The sequence below is a fragment of the Podarcis filfolensis genome (assembly GCF_964270895.1).
Source record: "Podarcis filfolensis genome assembly, chromosome: 13".
Classification (NCBI taxonomy): Eukaryota; Metazoa; Chordata; class Lepidosauria; order Squamata; family Lacertidae; genus Podarcis; species Podarcis filfolensis.
The window spans coordinates 14,480,370-14,496,097 of record NC_139615.1 but is presented as its reverse complement, the minus strand read 5'-3'; the positions used below and the strand labels follow the sequence as shown (position 1 = coordinate 14,496,097).

Here is a 15,728-nt window from a genome sequence, read left to right as displayed (position 1 = left end):
AAGCACTTCCGCATTCTGTCACACATACACGCCGCCGCCCCCCCAGGCTCTGTATATGCCCAAATGCATATTCCAGTGGCATTATGGAATCTGCTGGGGTTCTGTATATACTTCCATATGTATAAGCCAGTGATTATAGCTCCATGAAGGAGTCAGAGATGGGATACAGGAATCTGCTGGCTCAGACCATTGGTCATTTCGAGTTCTGTATTTCCCACACTGACTGGTGGCAGTTCTCTAGGATTGTAGACAAACATTTTCCCCAGCCTTACACGGAGAGATAATAATAATAATAATAATAATAATAATAATAATAATAATAATAATAAATTTATTTATACCCCGCCCGTCTGGCTGGGTTTCCCCAGCCACTCTGGGCGGCTTCCAACAGAATACTAAAATAAAGGTAAAGGTAAAGGTACCCCTGCCCGTACGGGCCAGTCTTGACAGACTCTAGGGTTGTGCACTCATCTCACTCTAGAGGCCGGGAGCCAGTGCTGTCCGCAGACACTTCCGGGTCACGTGGCCAGCGTGACAAGCTGCATCTGGCGAGCCAGCGCAGCACATGGAAACGCCATTTACCTTCCTGCTGGTAAGCGGTCCCTATTTATCTACTTGCACCCGGGGGTGCTTTCGAACTGCTAATACTAAAATACAATAACCTATTAAACATTAAAAGCTTCCCTAAACAGGGCTGCCTTCAGATGTCTTCTAAAAGTCTGGTAGTTGTTTTTCTCTTTGACATCTGGTGGGAGGGCGTTCCACAGGGAGGGCGCCACTACCAAGGAGGTCCTCTGCCTGGTTCCATGTAACTTGGCTTCTCGCAGCTGCCAAGAAGTCCCTCAGTGCTAGACCTCAGTGTCCAGGCAGAACGATGGAGGTGGAGAGGCTCCTTCAGGTATACTGGACCGAGGCAGTTTAGGGCTTTAAAGGTCAGCACCAAGACTTTGAATTGTGCTCGGAAACGTACTGGGAGCCAGCATAGGTCTTTCAAGCCCGTTGTTATATGGTCTCGGCGGCCGCTCCCAGTCACCAGTCTGGCTGCCGCATTCTGGATTACTTGTAGTTTCCGGGTCACCTTCAAAGGTAGCCCCACGTAGAGCGCATTGCAGTAGTCCAAGCGGGAGATAACTAGAGCATGCACCACTCCAGAGAGACAGTCCGTGGGCAGGTAGGGTCTCAGCCTGCATACCAGATGGAGCTGATAAACAGCTGCCCTGGACACAGAATTGACCTGAGCCTCCATGGACAGCTGTGAGTCCAGAATGACTCCCAGGCTGCACACCTGGTCCTTCAGGGGCACAGTTACCCCATTCAGGACCAGGGAGTTCTCCACACCCGCCCGCCTCCTGTCCTCCCCAAAAAGTACTTCTGTCTTGTCAGGATTCATCCTCAATCTGTTAGCTGCCATCCATCCTCCAACCGCCTCCAGACACTCACACAGGACCTTCACTGCCTTCACTGGTTTTGATTTGAAAGAGCTGGGTATCATCCGATGCCAGGATCAAGCCTGGGACCTCATTTACATGAGACAGATGCTCTCCCACTGAGCTTTGCTTCTTCCCTCTATAACGGCACTATTGACTGGGAATCACAACCAGGGGCAGTGCTGTTGCACTTGGGTCCTGTTTCCGGAATTCCCCTGGGCATCCAATTGGACGCTATGAGAGAACAGGATGCTGAACGAAGATGAGGCCTTTGACTCGATGCAGCTACAGAGTTTCCTTAGGTGACGGATTCTAGCTTCACGTGCTTGTCCACATACAAATCCTCCCTGCAGACAGAAAACAAGCATAGCGTGGAGGAAAAAGTCAAGCCCCAGCTCTCAGCCTTTCTGTGCTGGCATTCTACATGCGAGGAGGAGCATCTGGAAATGTGGTCAGCCATCTGCCACTCGAAGAGGTGCGGTATGTTCTTCTGTCTCGCTCTTCCACTTCATTGCCTCACTTGGCTGCTCTGTGTATACCTGACCTAGTCCGCGCTTACTATATTGAGAAGATCATTGGGACAACCCCACCACCACCCTAGATCTGTTCTCCAAAGTGGTGGCAAGCTTAACCCTATTGCCACAGCCTCCATACCAACTTTCTCTCTCTCCCCTTACCCCTGGTGGGACAGAAGAGACCAAATGTAGCCTAGTTGAGTGATTTTTATTTCATCATCATCATCATCATCATCATCATCATCATCATCGTCATTATTATTATTATTATTATTATTATTCCTCCCTTACTCCAAGGGGAGCTCTGTTTTGTTTTGTTGCTCATTTGCAATGCTATAAATTAGGTAAGGCTGCGAGATAGTGGACTGGTCACCCAGGGAGCTTAAATGACAGAGTGAAGGATATGAACTCCTGTTTTCTCAGTCTTAAGTCCAAATCATGCACCACACTGCCTGATTGGTGCAGCCCAAGACAACTGCTGTCCTTGTAGACACCGTCTGCTCCCACTATAAAGGTAAAGGTAAAGGTAAAGGGACCCCTGACCATTAGGTCCAGTCGTGACCAACTCTGGGGTTGCGGCGCTCATCTCGCTTTATTGGCCGAGGGAGCCGGCGTACAGCTTTTGGGTCATGTGGCCAGCATGACTAAGCTGCTTCTGGCGAACAGAGCAGCGCACGGAAACACCGTTTACCTTCCCGCCAGAGTGGTACCTATTTATCTGCTTGCACTTGGACGTGCTTTCGAACTGCTAGGTTGGCAGGAGCAGGGACCGAGCAACAGGAGCTCACCCCGTCGCGGGGATTCGAACCACCGACCTTCTGATCAGCTAGTCCTAGGCTCTGTGGTTTAACCCACAGTGCCACCCACGTCCCCCTGCTCCCACTATAGAACATTATTAATTAATTAATTAAATTTGTATACCGCCCTATACCTTCAGGTCTCAGGGCAATTGACAAGATAAAAATCACAATAGAAAAATACAAAATACATAATCAAAATAATAAAAACAACCCAGTAACCCTACCTCAACACATTTTAAAAGAGGATTGGATGTCAACCCTCCACATCCCATAAGAAGATTCTGTTGGATCAGACCAGTGGCCCCTCTAGGCCAGCATCCTGTTCTCACAGTGGCCAACCGGATGCCTGCAGGAAACTGGCAAACAGGACCCGAACACAAGAGCCCCCTCCCTTCCTGCAGTTTCTTGTGACATATTCAGAAGCATCACCGCCTCCGATCCTGGAGACACAGCCCACCCATAATGACTTGTAGACACTGATAGCCTTATCAGCTACTAATATGTAGCTTTATATGGCATTTCCAGCATAGTTCTAGTGGTGTATGTCGCCGGCTTTAATCACAGTCTTCCATCCAGCTATAGCCAGGGCTGCTCAGCATATTCTCTGCTTTGCGATGGCGACAATGTTAATAGCGACAGCAAGCATGATTCTAAAAAAAAAAAAAAAAACTCCTATCAAAGCTTAACCAAGTTCTGCCCCAACCCTAAACCCACCACACAGGACTTGTGTTTTGCTTATTTTGGAAAATATGCTTTGTTTCTGTTAGTCACAAGAAAAGGAATGCAACTTATTGAAATTCTGTCCCAGCATCCTTTTTTGCGTTTTTCACCAGACACTGCCTGCATGCTTCAAACCTTTCCAACCTCAACAGCTAGAAACTTGCTGGGCTCCTCCTCTTTTTAAAAAGTCAAGACTCTCAGAATGCATACTTCTTTGCCCACTGCTCAGCCTGTGCTGTGCCCCTGCCAAATACACAGAGGCCCTGGTTGTAATTATTAATAACGGCTCTGTCTTGTTATATATGTTATGGACAGGAGCTGGCAGCCCAACTAGCCCTTTCCAAAATTTATTATTGTTAATGTCATGCCATCAGTTATGCACGGCACTTTACAGAAGAAGAAGAAGAAGAAGAAGAAGAAGAAGAAGAAGAAGAAGAAGAAGAAGACGACGGACAGGGCTCTAACACACCGTCTACAACAGTCTCCCCCATCTGGTGTCTTCCAGATGTTCTGGAGTGCCTCAGCCAGCACAGCTGTACTCCAAAACATCTGGGAGGCTGATCAAAAATTTGACACATGGAGCCAACAGAGGGAGGTGAGAGCAAAATGCATTTGGCTCAGGCTTAGTTTTGATCGCCGTTGAAGACTACCTGTTCCTTCCGATGGCAGTGAACCCATCGTTGCTTTCTGCTCCCGCCTGCCCCTGAGCAACAGAAATGTGTTCATTAGCAGAAGCATGCCCCTTTCGCAATGCCTGGCTCCTGACAAAAGTGCTGCCATAGGCTGACATGCCTGGCGGGAGCAGTCAGTCTAATATAGGTGCAAAATTGGCCCTGGACTTTTAAGTCGCTGCTATGCTTGGCGTCGGGCCTCTTGATACCAACACCCAGCTGACAGCTGGGCATGCCGTCCAGAGCCTGTGGCAGATGCCCTCTCTGTCAGATGGATGGACTGGCCCAGAACATCTGTCTCTGCGGAGCTGCCGTGTGTATGGTGACGTTACTGATTTTTTTAAAGGCGTTCCCACACTGAAACAGGAAACCTAGACAAATGCTTAGAAAACTCTCCCATCACTGGGCTTGTACTTAGGGCTATCTAGGTCACTGAAAGCACCCAAAGAATTCTGGGAACTGTAGTTTGTTAAAGGTTTTGAGAGATGTTAGGAGACTGCCTATTCCCCTCAAATACTGTTTCCAGAGTGGTTTGGCAATCAGTTTACATTCCCCAGAAACTCTGGGAACTTTACTCTGAGCACCCTTAAGTACAGTTCCCAGGATTCTCCATGGGAAGCCATGACACTTAAAGTGGTTCAACAGTGCTTTAAAATGTACAGTGCAGCTGTGGACCTAGTTAACCACCAGCGTGCTTTAAACACACCTTTCTACTCATAATCAGGTTCATTTAAAAGGACAGAATTGTTCCCCAACCCCTTCAGCACATGGCTCATGTTCACAGTTGGGAGATTTTGATCCGTGTCAGTCACTATATGGTGCCCCATACACAAACCCACACCCCTTTTAGACATACGAATAACGAGCCTGAAACAATTACTGGGCACATAATCTAGTGACCCCAGCGTGACCCAATCAGCCCTTTCATCATTCTGCTATGTTTTTCAGACTTTCTAGCTTCAGCGAAGCATCTCTTCGCCAACCTGTCTGCTGAGGAAGCTGTGTGAATTTGTGGGCGTCACTGCACACTGGAACAACCCGCCACCCTTCATGGGTGGCTTTCACAAGATTTGTTGGCCATTGCCAGCTTCTTCTGGAAACTGAGCATGCCCTCAGAAGAACGCACTAAGATGCTCCTCCTGGAACAAGCTCATTTGGAGGTGAACGCTGGTAGGATCGGGCAATCTGTCCTTCTGGGAAGCTTGCCTGCCATTGATCTCCCGATCGAGGAATTCCCTAATAAGCTTTGGAGGGATGTCCAAGGCCCCACCAAAAGCAAAGCTTAAAAGCCTCTACTTGGTTGCATCCACAGCCTCAGTGGCTAAAGGGTGGCAAAAGGGTGGACTGTGTTTTCCTACACTACGCTTGTGAGTGAAGTTCAAATCAGCATGAGCGGTTGTGAGTATGGAGGAGGATGCCACCTACAGATCACAGCCTTGTACTCCCTATTAATTAACCTAGAATAACTGGCCTCCCCTCCCCATGTAAAAACATAAAGAACATAAAAAGAGCCTTTCTAGAGCCCGTCTAGTCCAGCATCCTGTTCTCACGGCAGCTAACCAGTTGCCCAAGGGAAGCCCAGAAGCAAGACTCCTGCGGTTCCCAGAAAATGGTATTCAGAAGCATCACTGCCTCTGACCATGGAGGCAGAGCTGGAGCCATCAGGGCTAGCAGCCACTGATAGCATTTGTCCTTCTTGAATTGGACAGATCCTCTTTTAAATCCATCCAAGTTGGTGGCCAACACTGCCGTCAGAAATCATTTGGAATCCCTCCCATAAGTCCATGTTGAAAGAACTGACCATTCCTTATCGCTCACTCTCTATCCACCTTGGTTGTGAGCAGGGCTGGCATCGCATCCGAGACCGATTATTATTATTTGGGTGGGTAGTGCTGTGGTCTAAACCACAGAGCCTCTTGGGCTTGCTGATCAGAAGGTTGGCGGTTTAAATCCCTGTGACAGAGTGAGCTCCCGTTGCTCTCTCCCAGGTTCTGCCAACCTAGCAGTTTGAAAGCACACCAGTGCAAGTAGATAAATAGGTGGTGGGAAGGCAAACGGCATTTCCGTGCGCTCTGGTTTCCGTTGCGCCAGAAGCGGCTTAGTCATGCTGGCCTCATGACCCGGAAAGCTGTCTGTGGACAAACGCCGGCTCCCTCGGCCTGAAAGCGAGATGAGCACTGCAACCCCATAGTCGCCTTTGACTGGACTTAACTATCCAGGGGTCCTTTACCTTTTACCTTTTTTTGGCATCCAAGATGCAAAATCCCACAAGCACCTTTCCCCGTCTAGCGGTAAAAATAAAATAACGGCCATAACTTCCTTTTCGGACAACTTGCTGCCTGAGCCACCCACCTCACACTGCCCAATAGTAGGACCGGCCCTGGTTATGAGCAGCAGAATGTGATGTTAAAGGGGAGGAAACCACAAAGAGTCCAATAGCCCCTCGGAGACTAAGAAATGTGTTATGGCATGCACTTTCATAGACTCTACTTCAGCAGCTGCAGAAGAACGCAGGTATCATCCCTCTGGAAGTTATTAAAGGGGAAGTCATCTCTCTGTGTGTTCATATTACTTACATCCCACTTCTGTATGTGGCTCCCGTGATCTCCCATCCCAGTTTCCGTCTGGTTTTATGCCTGCTTATCTTTGGTAGTACTGCAGCAACCTCAGCTGCTCCCACACCATCCCTTGTCGTCTCCCCAGTCCCCCCCACCCGCTTGCCGCTCTGCCTCAGGAAATAAATCTGTGCTTAGCAATCTCAAGTGAATTCCCCAAGAGGCAGCAGCTATTGCAGAAGAATTAATGTAGAGTCCAGGCCGAGCGATCTTATAGGTGATGCGGTGCCTACCGCCTTAGAAAGCAGCCCTCGCCTAGGATGCCCCCTCTCTCTGGCAGACTACAACTCCCATGGCCCCTCGGGTGGGAGGGGGTGCAGCGAGCATGCTCAGCTTCCCTGCTCTGCCTCCCCTCCCCTCCCCGCATCTCTCTCTCTCCCTCTCTCTCTCCCTCTCCTGCATCTTCCCACCCTGCTCTGCTGCATCAGCACCAACCTCTCTCCATCCTTAGAGCATCTTCCTCCTCCCAGCTTGGCTGAGCAGGGAAGGCTCAGTTTATCCATTACTGCAATTACCAGTAACCTTCCTTCCCGCCCTCCTCCTCCTCCTCCTCCACCACCCCAAAGAAGAGGGGTCTTCGCCAGCCACCGTGTCTGTCTGTTGAGCCACACGGAGGGTGGGGGAGAAGACCCACTGAGGACCCACAGCCTCGCCAGGAAGCAAGCGCAATGAAGGATCGCACCCAGGAGTTGAGAAGTGTAAGATGCAATTTTCTTTCTTCCCTTCCCCCACCCCCACAACCTTGATTTAATGCCTGGGGGCCTTGTCTCTGTCTCCCCCGCCACCCAGCCCCCAACCCTGTAGAGAGGCAAGTGGGGAGATTAGCAATAGCCTTCCGATGTATTTCTTATATTCCCTCCCTCCAACTCTCGAAATGGCACAAAAACAATTGTTTTGTTCAGCAGTCACTAATAAGCAAGGATTTAATGGTAGAAGGAACACTCTATATCTAAATTGTGGTGTGTGTGTTTTTTTGAGCGCGCGCGGGGGGTGGGGGGAGAGAAGGTGGCGGTCAGATTATTGGGGGGGGGGGGGGAGAGAGAAGCGATCCACTGCGGGATCTGTCGAGAAGGATGTCTCAGGTTTCCAAGATGGGGGAGGGTTGGACTTGGCATGGGGAGAAGAGGGGCTCGTCTCTCTGCAAGACAAGGGAAAAGGCTGCCTGGTTGCATTTTAAGAGGGTTGAAATCTCTCCAGCGAAGAATTACACAGCCATGTATCTGAATGTGGGGGAGCGGGGAGAAGGTTTTGTGAGGTTGTTCCATTCCCCCAGAAGTATGGGGAGGAATTGGGGAATGGGTTCTGTTAATGTACATGTCCGTGCATATATTAAGGCGATTTTCTTTCAGAGTAAGGGGAGAGGGTGTTTAAATATCTCCTTTTAAGTCTCTTATCCTAGCCAGTGTATGTCTACAGAAATTTGTGTGTGGGAAGACACAGTCAATTTTTATAGGTCATCCGATTCCTCCCCTCCCCTCCCCAAAGAGGAAGGGGGGTGGGTTGGAGAGAAAGGAATAGCCCTTAAGGCGTCAAATATTTCAGGAAGTGTGAGAATGGAGGGGGTGGCTGGGGGGGGGGGAGAGAGAAGAGGAGGAGGAAGAGGAACTTTCTCCCTTCTCCCGCTTCCACCAGCTTGTTGGGAGAAGGACTGTGATGGATGGTTTTTCTCCTTTCACCTCTTTGCATTTTTTTTTGGGTGGGGGAAGGTGGGGGATGGCTGAAGGTTGGGCCAAATTGGATGTGACAGATTCTGTCTCAAGGGGAGAGGCACTAGGAGGCAAAGAAGTGTTGTGGGGTGCTTGCGTGTTTTATAGCCCGGTGTGTTAATGTCAATTCCTTGATTAGCACAAAGCACTCACGCATCGATATGTTAAGAGAGGGGTCTAAGGGGAGATCACCGAAATAATTCCTAAGAACCCCCTCCTCCACTTTTTATAAGACCGCCCCTTACACACGAACTGCTGTGCTCCAACCTGCCTCTCCCCCCCCCCAATCCGTTTTCTGGTTTGCTGAGATAGGATGTGACTCTCATTTCCATTTAAGCCTGGAGACACACGGCAAATCTTTGGCTCCTCTCTCTCTCTCTCCCTCCCTCCCTCCCCCCACGCCGCTCCTTTCCCTCCCTCCCGTCCCCCACCCCACAAGGGGATGGAGTCATTCATACAAAATGTTTTCAGTCTGTATGTAAAGCAACAAGAAGTAAGGAAGAGGCTTTCTGTGATCTCGCTATGCCAAGTGGGCTGATGGAATTGGAGTGATCGACTTTTCTCACATCCATCTAATTTCTCGTAGCTCTTTTTAAAGTTGGGATTGTCCGCGATCTGGCAAAAATAAAACAAGATTCGTTTTGTTTTATTTGGACCAAAACAAGAATCACAACAAACTCGCCATCTCCTTCTCTCCTCCAAATGAGATTTACTTCTTCTTTTTTTAACAGTGCCTGCTGTTACATGGTCTGGTCTGTTCAATTTTAGCACCTGTGCTGCTGTTGCTTTTCTGGCCAGTTTCAGGGTCTTTTGTGTGAAAATGAGGAGATGTGCGCTTTTTAGTATCTCTCTGTGTGTGACAGAATATCACGGTGTGCGCGTCCCTATGTGTACAGGGACAGGGCTTTTGTTACATATTCATCTCTCTGGGTCTTCAACGCTCACCCTTCTCCGACAAAACAAACATTATTTTTGTGTGTGTGCAAAGGTTGGAATTGCTGGAGTTGCACATCCTCTCTGGACCCCTTTCTCCCCAATGTCTTGTGTGCATTTGTGGAAAGCAGGAGAAGGGGCTCCTTGGCCAAATCATCTTTGCGGAAGGAATATGTGACACTATCACCCAGCGACAGAGAACAGAAATTCAGCCATCTCCTTCCATCCCAATTCCACAATTGAATTGCAACCCCGAAGAAATAATTCAGTGACCTTTTCAAGCGTTGGGAGGATTTCTCTCTCACCCCCCCCCGCAACCTCAGTTTCTGTTTTTCTTATCCGAGTGGAGCAGAGAGAAACCGGTTATAATCACCATTGCATATGCTTCCATCTGCAGTAGCAACAAAATCGAGCTATTCCCTTCTCTTTTAAACAATGGGGGGGGGGAGCAGATGCAGTGACAATAAAGGAATCTGTGTCTGTGTGTGTATGTGTAAGAGAGAAAGAGAGAAAGAGAGTGTGTTTTAACATATATATATTTATTCAGCAGCTCCTCCCCTCTGCCTCCCCTTTATTCTGCATGGATTACCGGGGGGGGGGGGCGACGACGGACCAGACAGAAAAATTGTTGAAAAATTGTTCAGGCTCCCGATCTGGGAATAGCTTTAGTGGCTCCTTATACAGGATGCTGGTGATGTGCCCCATCAGATCTGCTCAAGGCAGATTTCTTTAAAAATGCCGTCTCCATCTCCATCTCTCTCTTTCCCCACTCCCTCCCGATGTCCCCTGCAAAAAAAATTTCTTTGCCAGTGGGGGGAGAGAGACTGGGTTCCAGCATCGCTTCCTATCCTCCTGCCCAGGCAAGGGAGAAAATGGCATTTGCTTTATCGTTGGCGCATTGTGCGTTTGGGGGGGGGGTTATGATGGAGGAGACGGTTTTGCTGCAGGAGCCAAAGGCTTGTATGCATGTGTCTGTGTCTCTCTGAGCGTGTGTCTCTCTCTCTTGCTGCGCTCTCTCTCTCTCTCTCTCTCTCTCTCTCTCTCTCTCTCTCTCTCTCTCTCTCCCCTCACCCCACCCCACCCCAGTGTTGATAGTGTTACTTGCTGAATGCAGCAGAAGAGAAGATAGGCACACAATAAAGAGAGATGTGGGGGAGATTATAAAAGCAGGTGTGTTGGCAGGAAGGAGCAGGATGGTGGTGCTGGCATCGCCACCAAGTGTGGTGGCGGCGGCAGTCGATCTTGATGGGGGCGAGGAACCCGCAGCCCTGAGGCAGTGTGTTGGGGTGGGAGGGGGGTGTTGTTGCAAGCTTTGCAAAATCCTGCAGTCTAGAGCCGGGTTAATAAGCCCACACAGACATAGAGAAGGGCAAGATTGCTTTGCAATGATGATATGCACCGGAGGCGCACAGGCGAGGGACTGTGGCCCAGTTGTCTCAAGCCTATTTGTTTATCTCCTCGCTATTTAAACCCATCCAGTCTCCAGCAGGGGAGAAACATCACAGTGAAACAAATCAAATGGGGAAGTCTAACCCGCTGCTGAACTTCCCTCCCTCCCTCCTTTACACCGCACACAGCGGACCCCAGCCAATTAAAAGCCAAACTGAGATTTGCTTTTGGTTTGTATGCTTGTTTGTTTGGGTTTTGTTTTTTAAGGAAGAGGAGGAGGAGGAAAGGTCTTAAATACTCCTTAAAAGATGCTCAGGTTCAGACTCTGGAGTGTCTCTGAAGGAGTTGTGTGAGACAGGCTCGTTGCACTTAAAATGGGTTGGATTGTAATGAATGGGAGCTGATAGCGGCTGGGGCCAGAGAGGAAAGATGGACACCCCTCCCAATTCTGCATTTGATTCCCTAGAGGCCCATAAAACAGACTCCACAGACACAGCTCCCTCCGTCCGAACAGCTTATTAATTGCCCGCCGTGTTCAGGGAGCATATCCAGAGGGGCTGGCTGTGTGTGCATTAAACGGGCAGGACAGGGCTGGAGAGGCTGAAATATGAGGCTTGAGGAGGCTGAGAGAACTCAGGCGGCAGGTGGAGACACAGGTAAGCTGAGATTCTGTTGAAGGACTTGAAGAGGAGGAGAGCCAGGGGGGCTATTCTGGAGGATAGCAGAAGATTTGGGAGAAAGGCATGGAGGGAGGGGGCAAAAGAAGGCCTGACTGCGGGTGAAGATGTTCAGAACTGAGACAAATGTGAAGGGGAGCATAAGGAGTCAGCAGCAGAATACGGTTCTTACTGCCTCTTTTACGTGAAACCAATTTATACCCCACTTTTCTTGACTGATTGTGAACTCAAAAGCAGCCTGCAATTAAAAACACAAAAGCAACCGATTGTGCAAATTAATAAATAGTAAACAAGCGGCAATAAAAGAGCGAAGTCCCAACTTGACAAAGAAAGGGGGGGGGGGAGAGAAACCAATCACAGTAGCAATAATGATTATTAGTTTATAGCCGCAGGGTGGGGATAGGCTAGCCAGATGACATTCTTTTTTAAAGGCGGTATTTTTTACCTGCTGTCTAAAAGGATGCAGCCTGGGATATTGCCTGGGGTGGTAGTGGGGTGTTCTATAAATGTGGCACCACTACCAAAAAGGCACAGTCCCCACTTGGTGCCTGTGAAACTTCCTCTGAAAGCAGCACCAGAGCAAGGCCTCGGATGCTGAACGGAACGTATGTGTGCAGACAAAAGTGGTCCTTTAAGCAGCCCAGGTCCCAAGCTGTTTGGGGCTTTAAAAATCAAAGCCAGTACCTGTACTGTACCTACAACTGAGCCTGGAAACAAACAGGCAGGTGGATAATATTAGATTAATATCACAGGCTGCAATTGGCCAGCTCTGTTCAATAAGCTGGCAGAGGCTTTTTTTTTTTTTTTGCACCAGCTGAAGTTTCCAAATATTTTTTTAAAGGCAGTCCCACATGTAACGTATTATTACAGTGGTCTCATTCCTTGGGCATGAATGGCTGTGGCAAGGTCCAACTTAGAACAGAATGGCCATGGCTAGCTTGCCAGCTGAAGCTGGTGAAAAAAGTTCACCATTGCCATCTCCCCTACTGGAATCCTGGCCTCCTGGTTCCTACAGCAGATTTCTAATCTCTAGGGTGGTCTGGCTGAGCTTTTAAAATGAGGACTAGTAGCTTGGATGAATCAGAGGTAAGATGTAAGCCACAGCAATGAGTTAGTACATAACTATTTGTTCCCATATAAAGGGACAGGGGAAACAGAAATCCTCCCTGTAATTGCTTGAGGTTTGTTTTGTGCATTTGGCTTAACAGCTGAATAGTGTGTACAGGGTAGGACATAAGCATCTCTCTCTGTGTGTGTATTCATTTGTTCTTCAGCATCTAAAATGAGAGCTCACCTCTGTCATGAGTTTACTTGACAGCCTTATTCAAGCCACTCACCCTCCAGCCACCCTTATACTATATGGAGATAATAATATTGGCCTTCCCTGCACGGTTGTTGTAATGATTCTTGAGATCACAGCACAATGTGCTATAATTCCTTAATTCTTCTTGACTGGTACTTTTAAAAAAATAATCCAAGGGGAGGATTTGAACTCAGTTCCACCAGTTCAAGCCCAGAGGTGTTTTCCCCACCCCTCTACTACACTTCACAGTTTCTGCTTTATTGAGGTTTGGAAGTCTTGAACTGAGAAAGGCTCCTCAAGGCCAAATGCAGCAGAGTCTTTGCGGGATGTGAAATATACTGCTCAGTTTGCTATACTAAGTTGCATGTTGTAGAGTTAAGGTTGGGAGATATGATTGCTCTCGCTTCCCTCTGTCTGTCTCTTTCATCCTCAACTCAAGGGCAGAAGAGACGTTTTCGTGAAACCCTCACATCCTCAAAGGCACCATTCGGAGCGAGCTCAAAAGTGCAATCCTAAAACACTGAGCCCAGCAGAATCTGCTTCTTAGTAAATATTCTTAGGATCACACTTCTTAACGGCGCAACTGCCGTATAAACTGAAAGCAGATCGGCATAATGTTGGGAGATGCAGTGTGTTAAGAGGTGGACAACGGCGTGTTCTCAGCACTTCACAAAAACTAGAGTTTCCAGAGCTGTTTTGTGGGCACAAGGAAGGAGAACCCACAGCGCTCCTGCTGATTTAAAAGCCATGTAAATTTGCTGTAGAGATGTGCCTTAAGGAAGGACATGCACCAGATTAGCTGTTCCACTTTCCAGGTAGAAGGAAAGAAGGCTTGAGCGATGCGTAGGCTTGAGCGATGCTTGATTTTTCTTGCTATGGGGAGAAGATGAGGAGGACTTGGTGCTAAGAAGGTTGCTGGGCTGGGAATCTTGTTACAGGGAGTGAGGAGAGGAAGAGTTTACAACTGGGGTGGGGTACATTTTGGCCCTGTGGGCCAATTCTTTATCTTCCTCCTCCACCCAATTTTGACGCTACCCACCTGTCTGTCACCTGATGTCAAGTGATTGACAAGTGGGCCATCCCACCTGCCTGTCGGATTTGACTTGTGGGGGGAGATAGCGCCTAAGCAGAACTGAACTCCTCACACATCATTTGACGCCCCCTGCTTTCTGTAAATTTTGCAAGGAATGGCAACATCTCAAGAACCCCTCTGCTTGACTGTTGCAGAACGTCTTAGGTTATTCCAGTAAGAGCTGTTATGTCAGAGAGAGGTGACTTAGGTTGGAAGGACCCACTTTGGGGAAGAAAGCTGCAACTTTGGAAGCCTTTATCGCTAACCCCAGACTTTGCAGAGAGCTAGTTGTAGCAGGGGGAGAAAACATCAACTTCTTTGTTAACTCTTCCCATGTTCTATGCCTGAGACCAGGCAGGATCTAGGGCTAAACCCTCAGTGAGATCCATCTCCAATTAAATCCATCCATCACAGCCCTGCAGTTTCGTACACACAAGTTACCAGCCCAACAAATGACAAAACCACCTGCTGGACCAGACCAAGAGTCCATCAAGTCCCACAGTGGCCAGCCACCAGGTATCTCTGGAAGCCCCCAAAGAGGACTTGAGGTCAATAGTCCACTTGTGTTCTTGCTCCTACTAGTTACATTCAGTTGAACGCCACCTCTGAACCTCGAGGAAGGTGTAGCTATCATGACTAGTACCCATTGAGTCTTCATCCCCTATGAAGTTGTCTCATGCCTTCTTAAAGCCATTTAAGCTGGTGACTTCCTAGTCACCTAAAGGCGCATTTTCCTTAGCACAAGTGACCACCAGTATGGCAACAAACCTGATCCAACACACTGGGCCTTTACTGTGTATCCATAGAGAAAAGGTAGACTTACAGCTGTTGGTTCTCTCTCATTAGTCATTAAACAGTGGGCCGTGACCTCAGGTGGGTCACTACTGGGGCATCACCATCATATTCTCTCTTTCTCTCTAATAAAGATTTTGAAGAAGAAAAAGATGAAAGGATAAAGTTGTGGGGAGCAGCAGAGAAATAAAACAAGAAGAGGGTATAGAGGAAGAATAGCCAGTAAGGAGAAGCGCCTGTGGGAGAGGCTGGTGGGAGGATAAAAAAATGCATAAAACAAAAGCGTGTCTCGTGTTGTTACTTTGGCTTAAATGTGATGCCCCGAGTTCAGAAAAAGTTGGTGATTGCTGTGTTATCCTGCCTGTTGATTCATTCAACTGTTGTTACTACTGAGCATTTGTCCAGTTCATACAAAAAACACTGCTAGGTGTTGTGTTATTAGCCAGAGTCCTATATTTGTGTGTGTGTGTGTGTGTTCTTCAGAGTGTGGCAGGGGGGATTTTAACCTGAAAACCAGCCACTGATACACACATGCAATCACCCTATATGCAAACGAGATGAAATGTTATAAGTGTGGGATATTTGTATTTCTTGGAACCGGAGCTGCGGTAAAGCAGCTATTCTTTCTCTGTTTACCCCACCTGGTAATAACAGAATAAACAATGCAAGGAGGAAGATGCAGTCCAAGATAGGAAAAGAAGTGGTAGGGGAACACCTGTTTTAAATGAATTCAAATTTCCAGGGCCTGATGATCTGCACCCAAGGGTACTAAACGAGCTTGTGGATGTAATCTCAGAGTCCTGTGGACTGGAGCCAGTGTGGTGTAGTGGTTAAGAGCGGTAGACTCGTAATCTGGTGAACCGGGTCCGTGTCCCTGCTCCTCCACATGCAGCTGCTGGTGACCTTGGGCTAGTCACATTTCTCTGAAGTCTCTCAGCCCCACTCACCTCACAGAGTGTTTGTTGTGGGGGAGGAAGGGAAAAGAGAATGTTAGCCGCTCTGAGACTCCTTCGGGTAGTGATAAAGCGGGATATCAAATCCAAACTCTTCTTCTTCTTCTTCAAATGTTGTCCCCATCTTCAAAAAGGGGCAAAAAGAAGACCCAGGA

General features: G+C 48.3%; 1 protein-coding gene across 1 annotated transcript in view; it reads left to right on the top strand.

Moving 5' to 3' along the window:
* The first annotated feature begins 7,086 nt into the window (after window positions 1-7,086).
* The window catches only part of STX1B (syntaxin 1B), a 55,855-nt gene continuing 47,213 nt past the window's right edge, over window positions 7,087-15,728 (top strand). The window contains exon 1 of the mRNA XM_083584250.1: window positions 7,087-7,446. Within this exon, the coding sequence (XP_083440376.1) occupies window positions 7,417-7,446 (30 nt within the window). The 5' untranslated portion in view covers window positions 7,087-7,416. The remainder of the gene's footprint in view (window positions 7,447-15,728) is intronic.